The sequence below is a fragment of the Pimephales promelas genome, chromosome 17 (assembly GCF_988280905.1).
Source record: "Pimephales promelas chromosome 17, fPimPro1.hap1.1, whole genome shotgun sequence".
Lineage (NCBI taxonomy): Eukaryota > Metazoa > Chordata > Actinopteri > Cypriniformes > Leuciscidae > Pimephales > Pimephales promelas.
The window spans coordinates 3686819-3703684 of NC_142785.1; the positions used below are offsets into that span (position 1 = coordinate 3686819).

The following is a 16866-nucleotide window of genomic DNA, read 5'->3' on the forward strand; positions in this document are numbered from 1 at the left end:
ACGGAACTGACTTCAGTAGACTACTAAATTACATATAAAATGACTAAATTAGTAAATTACAAATAAAATTATTAAATTACAAAAAATGAGTACAGTAAATTAAAAATAAAACATTAATGACTGTCAATAATCACTTCTCGTATGACTTGATACAGTGGCCAAAAGTAATGTCCGGCCTAGGAAAATTGACAAATGAAAATTGTGCTTCAGATATATTTTTTGGCCAAACTGTCATACAAATAAATTATGAACACATGCAAAAACAAGAGAGAACCAATGAAATAATAATAACTGATTATATCGTATAGTCAGTGTAGGGCAGGCCTATGCTTTTTCCTGTCAGCTTAAATATATTATTCTATGCATTTTCTTTCATAGTAAAACAAAGTTTGCCTTTTTTTACCAATTTTTTTTTTTCAGTTAAATATTTCCTTCATATTTTTATGGCTGAATTGAAGGTGCTTTTTATATTTTTTGAGCTTGAGAGCACCAGTATTTATTCACTTTATTATATAAAAAGGAGTGGCCATGATATTAGAATAGAATAAATTACAATGGGTGTGAAATAATCAAGAGGATGAGTAAATAATGACAGACCTGCCATTTGTGTGTTAACTTACTATGACAAATATTCGGGTACAATAAAAAGAATAATTCATCTTAATATTATATAGTATATTTTCCAGAGCGTTCTAAACAGCTTGCCCCGGTCAGATTGGAGAAACGATTAATGCCGCTGCCAGGCTCGGGTGGTTTTTCAGAGCAACTGCATCACTTCTGATCAGTGAGCGTGAATACCAGCCGTTTTCTCCATTAAGAAATAATCTTTTATATAACTTGCCCTTTTGAGAGGCACTTTCTTTTGAGATAATCATAACTCACTTCTCTCTCTCCTCTCCTAAAAAAGGGTCTTCTCATAAATAAAACAATGCTGATTACGTGGACAATAACACAATCAGCCAGCAATGAAGAGGTGCTGTGTTATATAAGAGACATATCAACATCATCAGACAGATTTAGCTTTTACTTCAGGGAGCGCTATTTTCTAGAAGACTCCTCGTTATTGCCACTATTAGACGCCTCTTATCTCCTGTTAGCGCAGAGCTAAAATATATCGTTTATGACCCGGGCTGATTCCATCACAAACTGCTATTTGATGGCAATGAGTGGCTGCGAGTGAACACACTTGTATGATTGAGTTCTAATGGTGTAACCGGATTGGACAATGGAGAGTGCATTATGAGCCATTCACAATGAATCAACAATGCCTTTTAAATTCCTTATGAATAAAATATGAGGTTGAATGACATTTAAAGAAACATTTCATACAAAAAATTACCCATAGAAATGTGGGCTATTTAAAACAGCAACAACAAAAGTAATATAACATGCATTATTATAATTATGTAAATTTAAATATTCAAAGATAAGTAACATTGTATAGGTTGCTTTAAAAAAAAAAAATGTTTATAGGTTGCATCCAACATTTATTTACATTCAATGTATTGTACATCTATTTATATAATTAATGTTTTAGCATTTTATATATAAAATACTAAAACATTCATATAAATAATAAATACTACAACAGTAATACATTATAAATAGGGCTGTGCAAAGATTAATCGCATCCAAAATAAAAGTTTATACATAATATATGTGTGTGCTGTGTATAATTATTCTGTGTATATAAATGCATATGCATGCATGTATATATTTAAGAATTATTTGCACGTAAATACTGTATATAAATACATAATTTATATTATATATAAATATAAATATTTTATACATGAATAACACATTTTCTTAAATAGATACATGCATGTGTGTGTGTGTGTGTGTGTGTTTATACATGCAAAATAATTATACACAGCACACACAAATATATTATGTAAACACAAACTTTTATTTTGGATGCGATTAATTGTAATTAATCTTTGCACAGCCCTAATTATAAATAAGTGTAAGTAAGTGCAACCTTAAAAATGTTACGTATTTTATTAACAAAACACCTGCTCTTTGTATTTTGTTATTGTGTGACTTTTTCTTTTAATTCAGAATCAACTTCCTATTGTTTGTGGTTAAAGGTGCACTATGTAACTTTTGGCCCTCTAGCGGTTAGAGTTGGGGCGGCAGTGATCTGAGGGCACGGGCGCTTTGTGGGCAGCGTTTACAAGAGGTAAAACGATATAAATACTGTTCGTTTTCTCACACAAACCGCTCGTTTCATGTCTTAGGCCATCAATGTGTACTTACATTTACGAGTTATTAAATCATGTTTAATTTGGACTTCTCTGTGCATGCTCTTTGAGGTGGTGACCATAGACCTCCATTATATGACTGACAGACAAGAACGGTTTGACCTAAAAATATCAAAATTGAAAATACTGTGGAAACAAAGACACCTACATCTTGGATGCCCTTGAGATAAGCTAAAACATACCAAAAATTAATTTCAAAGTGAACTTTCCCTTGAAATAGATCTAATGCTTAATATTTGAATGTTTCCCAGTGATTTGTGTGTTTGAGATTTGCCAAAGGAAGCTGTTCCCAAAGCTGTGTGATTGTTATGTGCATTGAGTGTAAATCACAATCATGATTGATAAAGAGATAGAATGAACAACAGCACACAAACATCCATAATCAGAGGAGGCGGGGCTTAAGACTCACCTGCCACTGAGTTAGGGCGGGGCATGAGGTAGAGTGGGGTGGGGTGAGAGGAATAGTGGGCGGAGCCTGGCTCAGGGATCTTGTTGAGGCTGTAGGTGGAGGCGGCCATGTTCTCGTCTACTCGGTACAGGCTGGAGTCCAGTGTGGATCTGTGTGAGTGCCAGAGCTTCAGGCTGCTGCCTCGAGAGCCGTCGCCGTGTTTCGCGCTCCTGTCCGCCGGGTCCGAGTAACTGGTCAGGGTGGCTGGGAAAAGAGGCAGGATGAAAAAGAGAAGCTGTCAAGATTTGTGCTTTTTTCAGTTCACATGTGTGTAAAGTTGTGACAAGAAAATCCTGTTAGAAAGGATAATTTCCCTGGAGGAGCTGGATTTGAATATACTGTATGAAAAGTGATTGCAGCAATTAAGCTCTTGCAGAACTACTCAGTTTTGCAAGCATCATTTGGACTGACTTTCATTCCATTATCTTAAGATATGTGTGGAAAAACACAGAGCTTTAGAGCCTCAAAAATACTGGTAACACTTCATTAAGGTTACATACATTTGTTAACTACAATACTTCACATGAACTAACAGTGATAAATATTTCTAACGCATTTATTAATCTTAGTCAATGCTAATTTCCACATTTACTAGTACATTAATAAAGTGCCCTATTATGCTATTTTAAAAGTTCCTAATGTTGTTTTGGAGTCTCCTATAACAGGTTTACAAGCATCCAAGGTCAAAAAACACTTACATTTTCTCATAATATACATTGTACATCGCCTCGTTTGGTCTGAAAATGGTTCGTTCAAAGATTCAGTCACTCTAAAACCCTGCTCTGATTGGTCAGACTGTGACTGTAACATAGACTGGTCTGTTGTGATTGGTTGACCTCTAACAGCGCATGTCAGATATAAAACGCCATCAAAATCACCATATCTGAATTTTAGCTCTTCCTCAGCACTTGATGCACAGTGATATGAATGATGGCGTCAGTGTTTACATATCAATTCCAGCGTGAGGAATTGCTTTTCCAGTCTCAGATTTAACTATAGCCTTCGAGGGCGGGTCAAAGTTAGACAGCAATCACAGGCAGCCAATGAAGAGCATAGACTGGCATTATGCAAATTTCTTACATTGCTACGTAGGTATGTTACAGGAAGTGAGACTGGAATTGCTGACGACTCACTTTAAAATCAAATGTTGTATCTGTTAATATTATTAAACGGACCTGAGCAAACAAGTGCTATCAATGAACAGTTGTTTTTTTTTATTAACTTGAATTATATATATATATATAAAAAAAACATATATTTGGTAACAAATGTACTGTTCGTTTTTAGTTAATGGTAGTAAACTAATGGGACCTTGTGGAAGCTTGTTTCCGCCACTGAATAAAATTTTTTTTTTTAAATAATTGCGACTTTTTATCTCAAAATTGCGAGATATGAAGTTACAATTGTGAGAAATAAAGTCGCAATTGCAAGATATAATGTCGCAATTCTGAGAAATAAAGTCGCAATTCTGAGAAATAAAGGCACAATTGTGAGATATAAAGTCGCAATTCTGAGAATTAAAGTCGCAATTGAGAGATATAAAGTCGCAATTCTGAGAAATAAAGTCGCAATTGCGAGATATGAAGTTACAATTGTGAAAATTAAAATCGCAATTGAGAGATATAAAGTCGCAATTCTGAGAAATAAAGTCACAATTGCAAGATATAAAGTCACAATTCTGAGAAATTAAGTCGCAATTGCGAGATATAAAGTCGCAATTCTGAGAAAAAAGTCGCAATTCTGAGAAATAAAGGCACAATTGCGAGATATAAAGTTGCAATTCTGAGAATTAAAGACACAATTGTGAGATATAAAGTTGCAATTCTGAGAATTAAAGACACAATTGAGAGATATAAAGTCGCAATTCTGAGAAATAAAGACACAATTGTGAGATATAAAGTTGCAATTCTGAGAATTAAAGTCGCAATTGAGAGATATAAAGTCACAATTCTGAGAAATAAAGGCAAAATTGCGAGATATAAAGTTGCAATTCTGAGAAAGAAGTCGCAATTCTGAGAAATAAAGGCACAATTGCGAGATATAAAGTTGCAATTCTGAGAATCAAAGTCGCAATTGAGAGATATAAAGTCGCAATTCTGAGAAATAAAGACACAATTGTGAGATATAAAGTCGCAATTCTGAGAATTAAAGTCGCAATTGAGAGATATAAAGTCGCAATTCTGAGAAATAAAGTCGCAATTGCGAGATATGAAGTCGCAATTGTGAAAATTGAAATCGCAATCGCGAGATATAAAGTCGCAATTTTGAGAAATAAAGTCGCAATTGTGAGGAAAAAAAGACAGAATTGAGACTTTTTATCTCACAATACTGACATCTTTTCTCAGAATTGCGAGATATAAACTTGCAATTGTGAGTTATCCGGCCAATTCTAATGGGGAAAAAGACTTAACTTTGTTCCCCTCAGAATAGTTTATATCTCACAATTCTGACTTTACAACACGCAATTGCGACTTAATATCTCGCAATTCTGACTTTATATCTCGCAATTCTGACTTTATATCACGCAATTCTGATTTTATAACACACAATTCTGACTTGATAAAACACAATTGCGACTTTATATCACGCAATTCTGACTTTATATCTCGCAATTCTGACTTTATAAAACGCAATTGCGACTTTATATCACGCAATTCTGACTTTATAACATGCAATTCTGACTTTATATCAGGCAATTCTGACTATAAAACGCAATTGCAACTTTATATCTCGCAATTCTGACTTTATAACATGCAATTCTGACTTTATATCAGGCAATTCTGACTTTATAAAACGCAATTGCGACTTTATATCTCGCAATTCTGACTTTATAACATGCAATTCTGACTTTATATCACGCAATTCTGACTTTACAACACGCAATTGTGACTTAATATCTCGCAATTCTGACTTTATATCACGCAATTCTGATTTTATAATGCGCAATTCTGACTTTATATCACGCAATTCTGATTTTATAACGCGCAATTCTCACTTTATATCACGCAATTCTGATTTTATAACATGCAATTCTGACTTTATAAAACGCAATTGCGACTTTATATCACGCAATTCTGACTTTATATCTCGCAATTCTGACTTTATATCTTGCAATTCTGACTTTATTCCTCGCAATTAAACTTGCAATTGTGAGAAAGTCAGAGATAAAAAGTCGCAATTAGCTTTTTATTTCATTAAGTGGCGGAAACAAGCTTCCATAGGACCTTATTACAAAGTGTTACCAAAAAATCTTTAAAGTTGTGAGAATTGCAGCAAGTGCATATTTGTTTCAGAGTTGTTGTTGTGTTTTTTTTAAGAAGACAAGTGTATTATCTGAGCACTCGTAGTGCACTACGCCTCATGGCATTTTTCAGTTTGAACACACTAATTCATAGTTTTCAGTCGTGTGACAGGTGCAGAGACCCGGAGGGCCTGTCAGGTTCACATCTGTTTCAAGCATGAATATTTAGATCACATCTCAAGAGAAGAAAAATTAGATGAAGTTTTGGACACTTGCGATCCACATATACAGCCTTCGCCACACTGAATACTTAAAACACTTGATATGAAAAAAGTATAACATGGCTTAATGCACTAAGACAGTGATATTAGAAGATCAAATTTAGTATACACTAGGGGTGAGGGAAAATATTGCAATATTTTGCAAGGGGATATTGTTTCGATGGGTGTCAAGTATCTTTTCAGTGCCTGAATTTCAGCATAATTTTATCATAAGCTCCACGCTTGTATTGTGGGAAACAATAACAACAATTTGAAAGAATGTAATTTCACAAACAGCGAGTGTAAATTCGGTTCTACTGCATCTCTCTTTCTCATCTATAATGTTGCAAAATATCCTATTTTAAATATAAAAAGTTAATATATATATATAAAAAAATCCTGACAATGTTTTTTATCACAGTTTTCAAAACTGTTTTCGACATTGCTAATAATCATAAATGTTTCTTAAACAGCAGAGTGATTTCTGAAGGATCATGTGACACTGAAGACTGGAGTAATGATTCTGGAAATTCAGCTTTGATTTGATTTGTAAGGGATTCATAATGGACAATGTTTTATGCTCTACGATGTCCTGTTTTGTACTGTCACTGAAAAACAATAAAAAGATTTGTATAACAACAGGAAACAGTCTCACCGATAATGCCGCTGTCTCTGCTCTCCAGGGTGGATGAGGGGCTGGTGACGGGCTGTCCCGGAGCGGAGGGGAGAGTGGAGCAGGGACTGCAGGCCGGAGGAGAGGCGGTGCTGCTGGTCAGGGTGGAGCACGGACTCATCCTCCCGCTGGCTCCTAAACCCTGCACACACAACCAGTGTTGGGGGTCACTCAGTACATTAGAGCTACGTAATCAGATTACTTTTCAAGTAACTAGTAAAGTAACACATTACTTTTCAATTCACAACAAAATATCTTTACAAAATACTTTTTCAAATAAGTGACGCAAGTTACTTTTCCACATTTATTATCTGAAAGCTCTCCTGTCCCCATGTTGTGAGGAGGTGTTGTGTGTGTGCGCTGTGTAAACATGATGCTTATTTTAGTTCTAGACTAAATGTGAACATGCACTTACTCATCTCACTTGCACGAAAACATTCAGTGTTCCTCAAAATGAATAAAAAAAATACGCAAAACTTTTATAATTAACTATTTGAAATGACACAATACTTTATGCATTTAATCTCACTTTATTAACCAACGTCTTTGCTGCGGACCTTCAATGATCTAATTCAACCAAACTAATAAGCAAAAATTACTTTGGATTAGATTTAGAAATAAGAGTGTTGAACTTCCTTCTCTCCTGTATCCTCTTGTTCTTTAATCCAGATTGTCAGCACAGCTGAGGTTAGTTTTACCAGCGCCATCTACTGTACACGTGGAAATATGCATATATGCATGCCCGTTGCGTGTACATTCAGATGCTATTTTAAGTGCGCATGCTTGGCCATAATACAGAGTGTGAACAACGCGCATACACTGTAGATGATTCTCTCATCTACGCAGATGCATTGTACTTTTTGCAAATGATACATTATTATAAGGAAAAATATTTAAAAAAACATGAGGGAAATCATTGTTGTGTCCATGACGATATGAAAAATAGGCATACCGCTGACACATTTACCCAAATTATTATATGTATGTTTAACTTAAGCTAATTTGGGTGTGTTTGTCCCGCCCCCAATGTCACTTCTCTTTCTTTTACGGCCCTGACGAGAACATCGATCTCCTCGGATGTGAACCAATTCTGAAGCGTGCCTCGTAAATGTGCCGTTATAATAGTATTGCGCCATGCAACAAGCGCCCCTCGTTCTTCACGCTCTTAAAGGGAACGTGATATGACGCTCTAATTGGTTTCCCGTTATGCCCAAACCACACCAATGAATAATGAAGCTACCCCAGACCAACCTCTTTTAGATTTGTGTCGAGCGCAAGAGTCGATTATCCCGCCGCGGTTAAAGGTCCCGTTCTTCGTGATCCCATGTTTCAAACTTTAGTTCGTGTGTAATGTTGTTGTGAGAGTATAAATAATATCTGTAAAATGATAAAGCTCAAAGTTCAATGCCAATCGAGATTTATTTTTAAAGTCCCCGTGAAATCAAAATTGAACCTATTTACTTTGTTAGCGCATATTACTAGTCTTGTGGTGAACAATTAATCCGTGCAAGTGAATATATATTTTAAAAAATGTTTTACCTTAGTAATCTTTAATCAAAATCTGAAAAGTTACTTCCGGTCTGGAACAGTTTCTTTTTCTGATGACGTAGGTTTCACAGTTTGGGTGGGGAAACGCTTAACCACTCCCCTCAAAAAGTTCGTTTGCTATGAGCGAGAGATGGAGAGGAGGAGCGCTAGAGTAAAACCCTGCCCTCTGTTCAATATTCCGTTTCACTTGGAAATACGCCACAGCACTGGAGAAAAATCGTTTGCAACTTCCGGTTCACGGGGACTTTACTTAAGTAGCCTACATCGAACGGCCCGTTTGGACTACATCCCTCTACTTCCTTCTTTAATGACGTCAGTAGAACAGGTTTTTGACTAACCGCCCACAGGATCGCTCCCTCAACTTACTGCGTTTACTCAGCTCTTACGGTGATTTTCTGAAGTAAAACTGACGCTTCATCTTTTGTGTGATGTACAATAAACTTTATTAAACTCAACAATATATGTTTGATCATCATTCGGACCTGGTCCGAAACAGCAGACTTGTAGGCTATCAATAAATAATGGATACAAGCAGTCAGATGACAAATACGTTATAATAACCGTAATTAAACTACTAAACTATACCTGTTTCATCTCTGTACAGCACTCTGACTCTGTAGGCATTATTGTCCGACTCGAAATGAACACCGTTACTGGGAGTTTCTGATATTATCGTCATTCTGTGAGAAGAAACTTACTGTGCTGACAGACTGAACGCGAGCTCATGAAGCTCCGCCCCCTGTGCCGGCAGCAGCAGCTCATTTGCATTAAAAGGACACACACTCAGACATCGCGTTTTTCTGAGCCCCAAAAAATGACAATTTAAACATGCTGTGAAAAATTATCTGTTGGGTATTTTGAGCTGAAACTTCACATACAGATTCTGGGGACATCAGAGACTTATTTTACATCTTGTGAAAAGGGGTATAATACAGAACCTTTTAATAGCAACAGCTCCGAGATCCACCCACAAAGTAATTGCGCTTTGCACTTGACACTTGTGTTTTAGATCATTAAAATAGGGCCCTTGGTGTGAAAGGGTCTTTATATTTTCCAAAAATATAACTTTTTTTTGTTGTTATTAAAAAACAAACAAGCAAGCCCAGCCCAGATGAGAAAAAGCAACACTAAAGTAATGTAACGCGACGTAATGCTGTATTGTAATTCATTACTTTAAGTAACTTTCCCCATCACTGCACACATAACTTTTGCTCTCAGTGTGGGCTTGTGTTTGAAGTTGACCAATTATTCTCAACCAAGACAGGAAGGCTCTCTCTCTCTCCGCCTGTGATGCAGTGTCGGCTGGGGTTAGGTGGGCACTGAGGACCCGGGCAGGGCTTAATGAAGCACGGCATGGATAATCTGCCCACTTCCAACATTAACATCAAACGTCACAACAGGCAAAGCACCTCGCCTTAAAACCCTCACAACTACTTAAGGTCAGAGAGACAGTCCTCACACACACACACACACACACTCACTCTCTCTCTTTCTCTGAGGTTATTCAACACTATATTTCTGATCCTGTTGTTTCAACCATTCCTGTGGTGAAGCTCACGAATGCACGCAGACGTGAGGAAAACTGCCGTATCAACAGAGCGCAATAGCAAAGAGGCTGTCCTTCCATAATTCCCTAATTAGAGGTAAACTCATCTGAAGGCCATATGTGTCCTCTTCTCTGCAGGAGGGAAAGATCATGTTTGAAGCTGACAGCTCAAAGAACAAGAGTTTTTTTACTGTGAAAACTGTGGACGTTTCTTTTTACTGCAGCGTGATATTATTTTCATATTCTCCCACATACCAAATGTGGAAAGGTGACACTTAGTAAGGTTCGTTATGAACTAACAATGAGCAATAGAGTACATTTTGTTAGAGTATTGTTAATATAAATCCAGCTGTTCATTGTGTGTTTGTTCACAGTGCATTAACTAAATACGTTTGATTTTAATAATGTATTAGTAAATGCTAAAATTAATATGAACTAAGATTAATAAATGCTGAAGAAGTATTTAAGGTAGTTAACTATTTTATTACCAGTAACATTATCATAAGGATAAATAAAATTTCTCTACAATAATATATTATTATTGCACACTATTTATGTATCTGACTGTGGTGACTGAAAGAAAATAAAACAGAAGTTTAGATTAAGGAACATAAAAAGATTAGAGACCATTTTAATTATCGGAAGATTTAGTGCAATGGAAAGGTTAGATTCAAGAACTTTTATTTTGTAATAATCTACGGCAATATAGTTAATTTACCCCGTGCATGCTCGCTTTTCTTACTGTATCCTATCTTTTTAATTACAATAGCACATACGTTTTGGCTCACAGGCGTTCTTCAGAGAGTTGAAGGCCTGAGAAAGTCGAAACGTATGTGTTATTCCTGTTCTATATGATAGGGAGGTGTGTGTATTTATAGCAGGAGGTGAGGTTGAATAGCCCACCTGTGCGTCATCGGGCTCCTCCATGCTGTACTGCGGCCCTCGAGACCCCTCGCTCACTTTTTCTCCGAGTAGGAAGCCAAGACGAGTCATCAACGTGTCTGCTGCCTCGTCCACTGAGGGAGGGGGGCCGAGTTCTGGACCTAACCCCCCTGAAGGAGAGAGAGAGAGAGAGAAAACGAAATCGAGTCAAGTGAAAAGTGAAACCAGCAAAACCAGCTCAACGGATCAGAAAAGGTTCATTAAGAGCTTCATGTCTTCCACTATATTCTTATTAAGGATTGTGCATGAAAATTCAACAATTCAATAAGCGATTTCCCACAGATCTTAAATGACACCTCATCCTCACAGTGACATCAATCCGCGCCTCGGTTCGGTAAGTGATATAAAATCACCCTGCGGTCTTTCTGCAGACGAAGACTGACAGAGACACAAACCACATCAACCAGCTCACACTGCACTATATAATCAGCTGAGAGAGAGACAGAGAGAGAGAGAGAGAGAGAGAGAGAGAGAGAGAGAGAGCTAGAAAAGGAACATCTGTCAAGGCAAAGTTAATCTTGCTTTGCTTGAAAGTTTAAAACAGTTGAAATTGCTTGAAGTGTGAAGATTATAATTCAACGACCATTTAGGCCTTACTGAGAGACAGACAGATAGATAAATTGAGAGAATGACAGAAGGATAGACAGACAGACAGATAGATGTATAGAGTTAATGACAAACTGATAGAACAATAGAATGAACAAATGAATTATAGATAGAGCGATAGAATGACAGAACGAGAGAATGAGAGGTATGTAGATAGAACAATAGAACAATAACACGATAGATAGAATGATTGAATGATAGATAGAATGATAGAACGATAGATAGAACGATAGGTATACAGATAGAACGATAGAGTGATAGATAGAACGATAGAACAGTAAAACGAAAGATAGAATGATAGAACAATAAAACGATAGATAGAACAATAGAACAATAACACGATAGATAGAATGATTGAACGATAGATAGAATGATAGAACGATAGGTATACAGATAGAACGATAGAGTGAAAAATAGAACAACAGAACAATAAAACGAAAGAGAACGCTAGAACAAAAAACGATAGATAGAACATTAAAAAAATTTGAATGATAGAACGATAGGTATACAGATAGAATGATAGAACAATAAAATGAAAGATAGAACAATAGAACAATAAAACGATAGATAGAACAATAGAACAATAAAAAGATAGATAGAATGATAGGTATACAGATAGAACGATAGAGTGATAGATAGAACGATAGAACAGTAAAACGAAAGATAGAACGATAGAACAATAAAACGATAGATAGAACGATAAAAAGATAGATAGAATGATAGAACGATAGATAGAATGATAGAACGATAGGTATACAGATAGAACGATAGAGTGATAGAACGATAGAACAGTAAAACAAAAGATAGAAAGATAGAACAATAAAACGATTGTAACGGTCACCAGCTGGAGATTAGCTGGTTTAGTCTTTTAACCAGATTAATCTTGTATCACTCTCAGACTACATTTCCCATAACTCATTGCTCGGACTCATCTTCACTGATCACACTCACCTGTACCTCGTTCTCTGATAGCATTCACCTGTGTATCATCCTGTTTGTCTGTCTATATATACCTGGTTCATTTGTTTTATCCCTGCGAAGTCTTGTTGTACTGTGTGTCTGCATTTCTGAGCGTTTTCCGTGTTTGTTTTCTGGTTTTTGATTTTTGGATTGTTCTTGGATTCTGATTATTGCTGCCTGCCCTGACCTCTGCCTGTTTCTTGGATTCCCTTTGTTTATTCTCCATTGTCCTGTCTGCCAATTCTCGACCCTGCCTGTACGACTATTCTTAATAAAGCTGCATTTGGATCTACATCTCCCAGTCTCGGAGCAGTTCATAACAACGATAGATAGAACGATAGAACAATAAAAAGATAGATAGAATGATAGAACGACAGATAGAATGATAGAACGATAGGTATACAGATAGAACGATAGAACGATAGAATGATAGGTATACAGATAGAACAATATAGTGATAGAACGATAGAACAGTAAAACGAAAGATAGAATGATAGAACGATCGAAAAGATAGAACGATAGATACAGATAGATATAGATAGACAGATGACAGATAGATAGACAGATAGACAGATGACAGATAGATAGATACATAGATAGATACATAGATAGATAGATAGATAGATAGATAGATAGATAGATAGATAGATAGATAGATAGATAGATAGATAGATAGATGACAGACAGACAGACAGACAGACAGATAGATAGATAGATAGATAGATAGATAGATAGATAGATAGATAGATAGATGACAGACAGACAGACAGACAGAAAAAAAGACAGACAGACAGACAGACAGACAGACAGATAGACAGATAGATAGATAGATAGATAGATAGATAGATAGATAGATAGATAGACAGATAGACAGATAGATAGACAGACAGACAGACAGACAGATAGACAGACAGACAGACAGACAGACAGATAGATAGATAGACAGACAGACAGACAGACAGACAGACAGACAGACAGACAGACAGACAGACAGATAGATAGATAGATAGATAGATAGATAGATAGATAGATAGATAGATAGATAGATAGACAGACAGACATATAGATAGATAGATAGATAGACAGACAGACAGACAGACAGACAGACAGACAGACAGACAGACAGACAGACAGACAGATAGACAGACAGACATATAGATAGATAGATAGATAGATAGACAGACAGACAGACAGACAGACAGACAGACAGACAGACAGACAGACAGACAGACAGATAGATTATAGTGTTTTTATAATGTGTGCCAAATACACACCAATGCAAAGCAATGCAAAAACAATGTAAATACAGTCACATCTATTGTTAATCATTTTTAAAATCATTATTTTAAGTAATGTGTGTTAATATAAAACATGCGATCAGGTGTGTTTATATTGATTTTACAACAGTTGCAAACGTGCCTCGTCCCACCAGAGCTCAAGAGTCAAAAATACGACATTAATAATCACTTCAGATTCAGTGTTGTGTCCAATAAAAAACCCTGAAGCAAAACCAGTTGAGAACCACCGGCCAAAGCCAAGTGTAGACAAGCTAACATGAGGAGAACAGAACGAGAAAGGAGTTCCTTAACCGTTCATTCAAAGAAAAATCAGAGAAACTACACCTGACAGAGAGAAGAGGAAGATGAGGACGAGGAAGAACGTAAATGAACGAAAAACCAAAACACACCTGTTCCCTGGCATGCCATTCCTTCAACACATCACACATTAATCCTGCGTGCGGCGCGAACAACAGACAGTGAACACACAACCAGAGCGGGGTGTGTGTGTGTGTGTGTGTGTGTATGTTCTTCGGTCATGGGGCGTGTTTATAATGAGTCTTCAGTGAAACATTCAGCTGTTGGACTGTCCTACCCCAGAAAACAATCCAGCATTGAGTGAAGATCAGAATATAAAGCTAATCACATGAAAGATACATTCAAAACATTTCTCATTACTTAAATGAAAACGGACAGATATTCTACAACTACTGAAATACAGTAAGAAGAGCTATACAACCAATGACATCATAGATCAGATCATCTGAGAAACGTTTGAGTTCTTAACAAAAAATAAAGCTTCTTTATTGGCATTGCTGGTTCCATGAACAACCTCTAAAGTTCCCCTATCATGCTATTCTAAAGTTTCGTCATGTTGTTGTGGAGTCTCCTACAACAGGTTAACACGCATCAAAGGTCAAAATACAGTTTCATTTCTTCATAATATACATTTGCACATCACCACATTTTCAATGATTCTCAAACGACTCGTCAGAAGAATCAATCTCTCCAAATCCCTCCTTCCGACGAGCTACTGTGCTCTGATTGGCCAGACAGCTCAGTCTGTTGTGATTGGTCTATGCTAATGTTTCGTCTTGACGTCACGACGAAACGGCTTATGACTCACCTGAAAAACGATTCATTTCATTGACATCGGGGCGAATTTCGCACGCGATAATCTTCGACGTTTAACGGCTCTTCACTAAACAATGGGCGCCGATGTGAGTGTGCACACCGCCACGCGTAAAAGCGTCATTTCTTTAAAAACGCGGGTTCGTCGGGTTCGTTTTTTGTTTGACGCGCCGCGTCAAAAACTATCCGACCAATGAGATTTTGCTCACGTTTTTGGAGCTTCTGAAGTTACAGTAAAACAAAACTAGGGGGCGCTCAAACACAAAACGCTCTTGATGAGCACACATATGTAACGGAGGAGAAGATCTACACCAAGTAGCGTCGCCGTCTACAATGCCAGGAAGAAATAAGACGAGGAAGATGCGAGGCAAGATGAATGTAGAGCTGCTGGTCTCGTTGGTGTTAGAACATAAAGAACTATATGATAAACACGACAGCGACTACAAACATCTTGATAAGAGAACTGATATGGAGTGGTATTGCAGAGCAAACTGGCGCCATCTAATGTCAGGGAATGAATTTGCATGTTCACTCGGCTTATCGTCAGCGAAAATCGCTTGGGTGTGAACACAAAAAACACGTTAAAAAAATGCCGAGTCCCGGTGTGTACGGGCCTTTAGACTCGACTCTTATTGATACGGTGCACTTACAGATTTAAAACTTTGCAGGATGATTTCATTCACTTAGGGCAATGTTACACTAAAGGTCATTTTCATAAATCCATAATAGGGGCACTTTAATATCCACGGAATCTTTCCATTCAAAAGATTATTTTTAAATATAGTTTTAAAAAAATAAAAAAAGCATTGGTGTGAAAAATCCCTTTTCGATCTGGAGTTGTGATTGCAAACATAGGTATTTTCAGGCAAAGCATTACTGAGGGAAATTTTTTTGAGAAAAAGCAAAATCCTCCAGTTGTTTTTGTATTTAAAAGGAGTTCATTTAAAAAAAAAAAAAAAACTTTTGCTGATAACTTACTCACCCCCATGTCATCCAAGATGTCCATGACATTATTTCTTCAGTCGAAAAAAAATTAAGGTTTTTGATGAAAACATTCCAGCATTTTCCTTCATATAATGGACTTCAATGGAAACCAAGCGGTTCAAGGTCCAAATGAAGAGTTTCAGTGCAGCTTCAAAGGGCTTTTTTCGATTCATGACTCGAAGTGTCCTAGATATGACCCTTATTCATCGTCTGGTGTCACTTAAAGCCTTTTGAAGCTGCACTGAAACTCTCATTTGGACCTTGAACCGTTTGGTTCCCATTGAAGTCCATTATATGGAGAAAATCCTGGAATGTTTTAATTTCTTTTCGACTGAAGGAAGAAAGACATGGACATCTTGGATGACAAAAGTTTTTTAAAAGTGAACTACTCCTTTAATCTCATCGCAATGCTAGAAACAACTGCCATTTTAAAGAGCTGAATGTCATAATAAAAATATAAATAGTTGAAATGCCACTGCTTTTACAAGTTCGACATCACTGAGAGACATCAGCGTGAGAGAGAAATTCCCAGGGCTGCACAACAACAACAACAGATAAACCAGACAAACGGCTTTCCTTAATGAGCCCGGAGCAATAACGCATGATCTCACCGAGCTGAAGAACTGACCCACAACGTCAAACAGGCGTCTCAACTTGCCCCGCAGACACACCCTCCACAGGCCTGCCATGTAACACTCCAAAACATCAACATACTGTATCAGAGACACCTTCTGAGATCTACAAAAATACCAAACTGGGAAGACATGCAGCCACTGGGATTTGAAACACAACTTGCTTTTTACTTTTACCTCAGAACTCTTTATTCCTGTAAGTGACTCAGCATGATCCGGCAACAATGTCAGTCGTCCTCAGACTGATAACACTGAGCTAAAATTAACATTTGAAGGCCTCGTAATGGACAGGTCAGACCTGACTGCCGACTTCACCAATCTCATAATGACTCAAATTGAAAATTATTCTCAAAT

General features: G+C 37.0%; 1 protein-coding gene across 9 annotated transcripts in view; it reads right to left on the reverse strand.

Annotated features, from left to right (window-relative positions):
• The window catches only part of tanc2b (tetratricopeptide repeat, ankyrin repeat and coiled-coil containing 2b), a 218256-nt gene that overhangs the window by 58453 nt on the left and 142937 nt on the right, over positions 1-16866 (reverse strand). For 7 of the 9 annotated variants that reach the window (XM_039657677.2, XM_039657676.2, XM_039657675.2 and 4 more), the window contains 3 exons: positions 10884-11032; positions 6869-7028; positions 2674-2916 (listed from right to left, as the gene is read on the reverse strand). In XM_039657677.2, the coding sequence (XP_039513611.2) occupies positions 2674-2916; positions 6869-7028; positions 10884-11032 (552 nt within the window). Of the gene's footprint in view, positions 1-2673; positions 2917-6868; positions 7029-10883; positions 11033-14175; positions 14257-16866 lie in introns of those variants that run through there. The other 2 variants (XM_089121783.1, XM_089121782.1) reach the window with 2 other exon arrangements.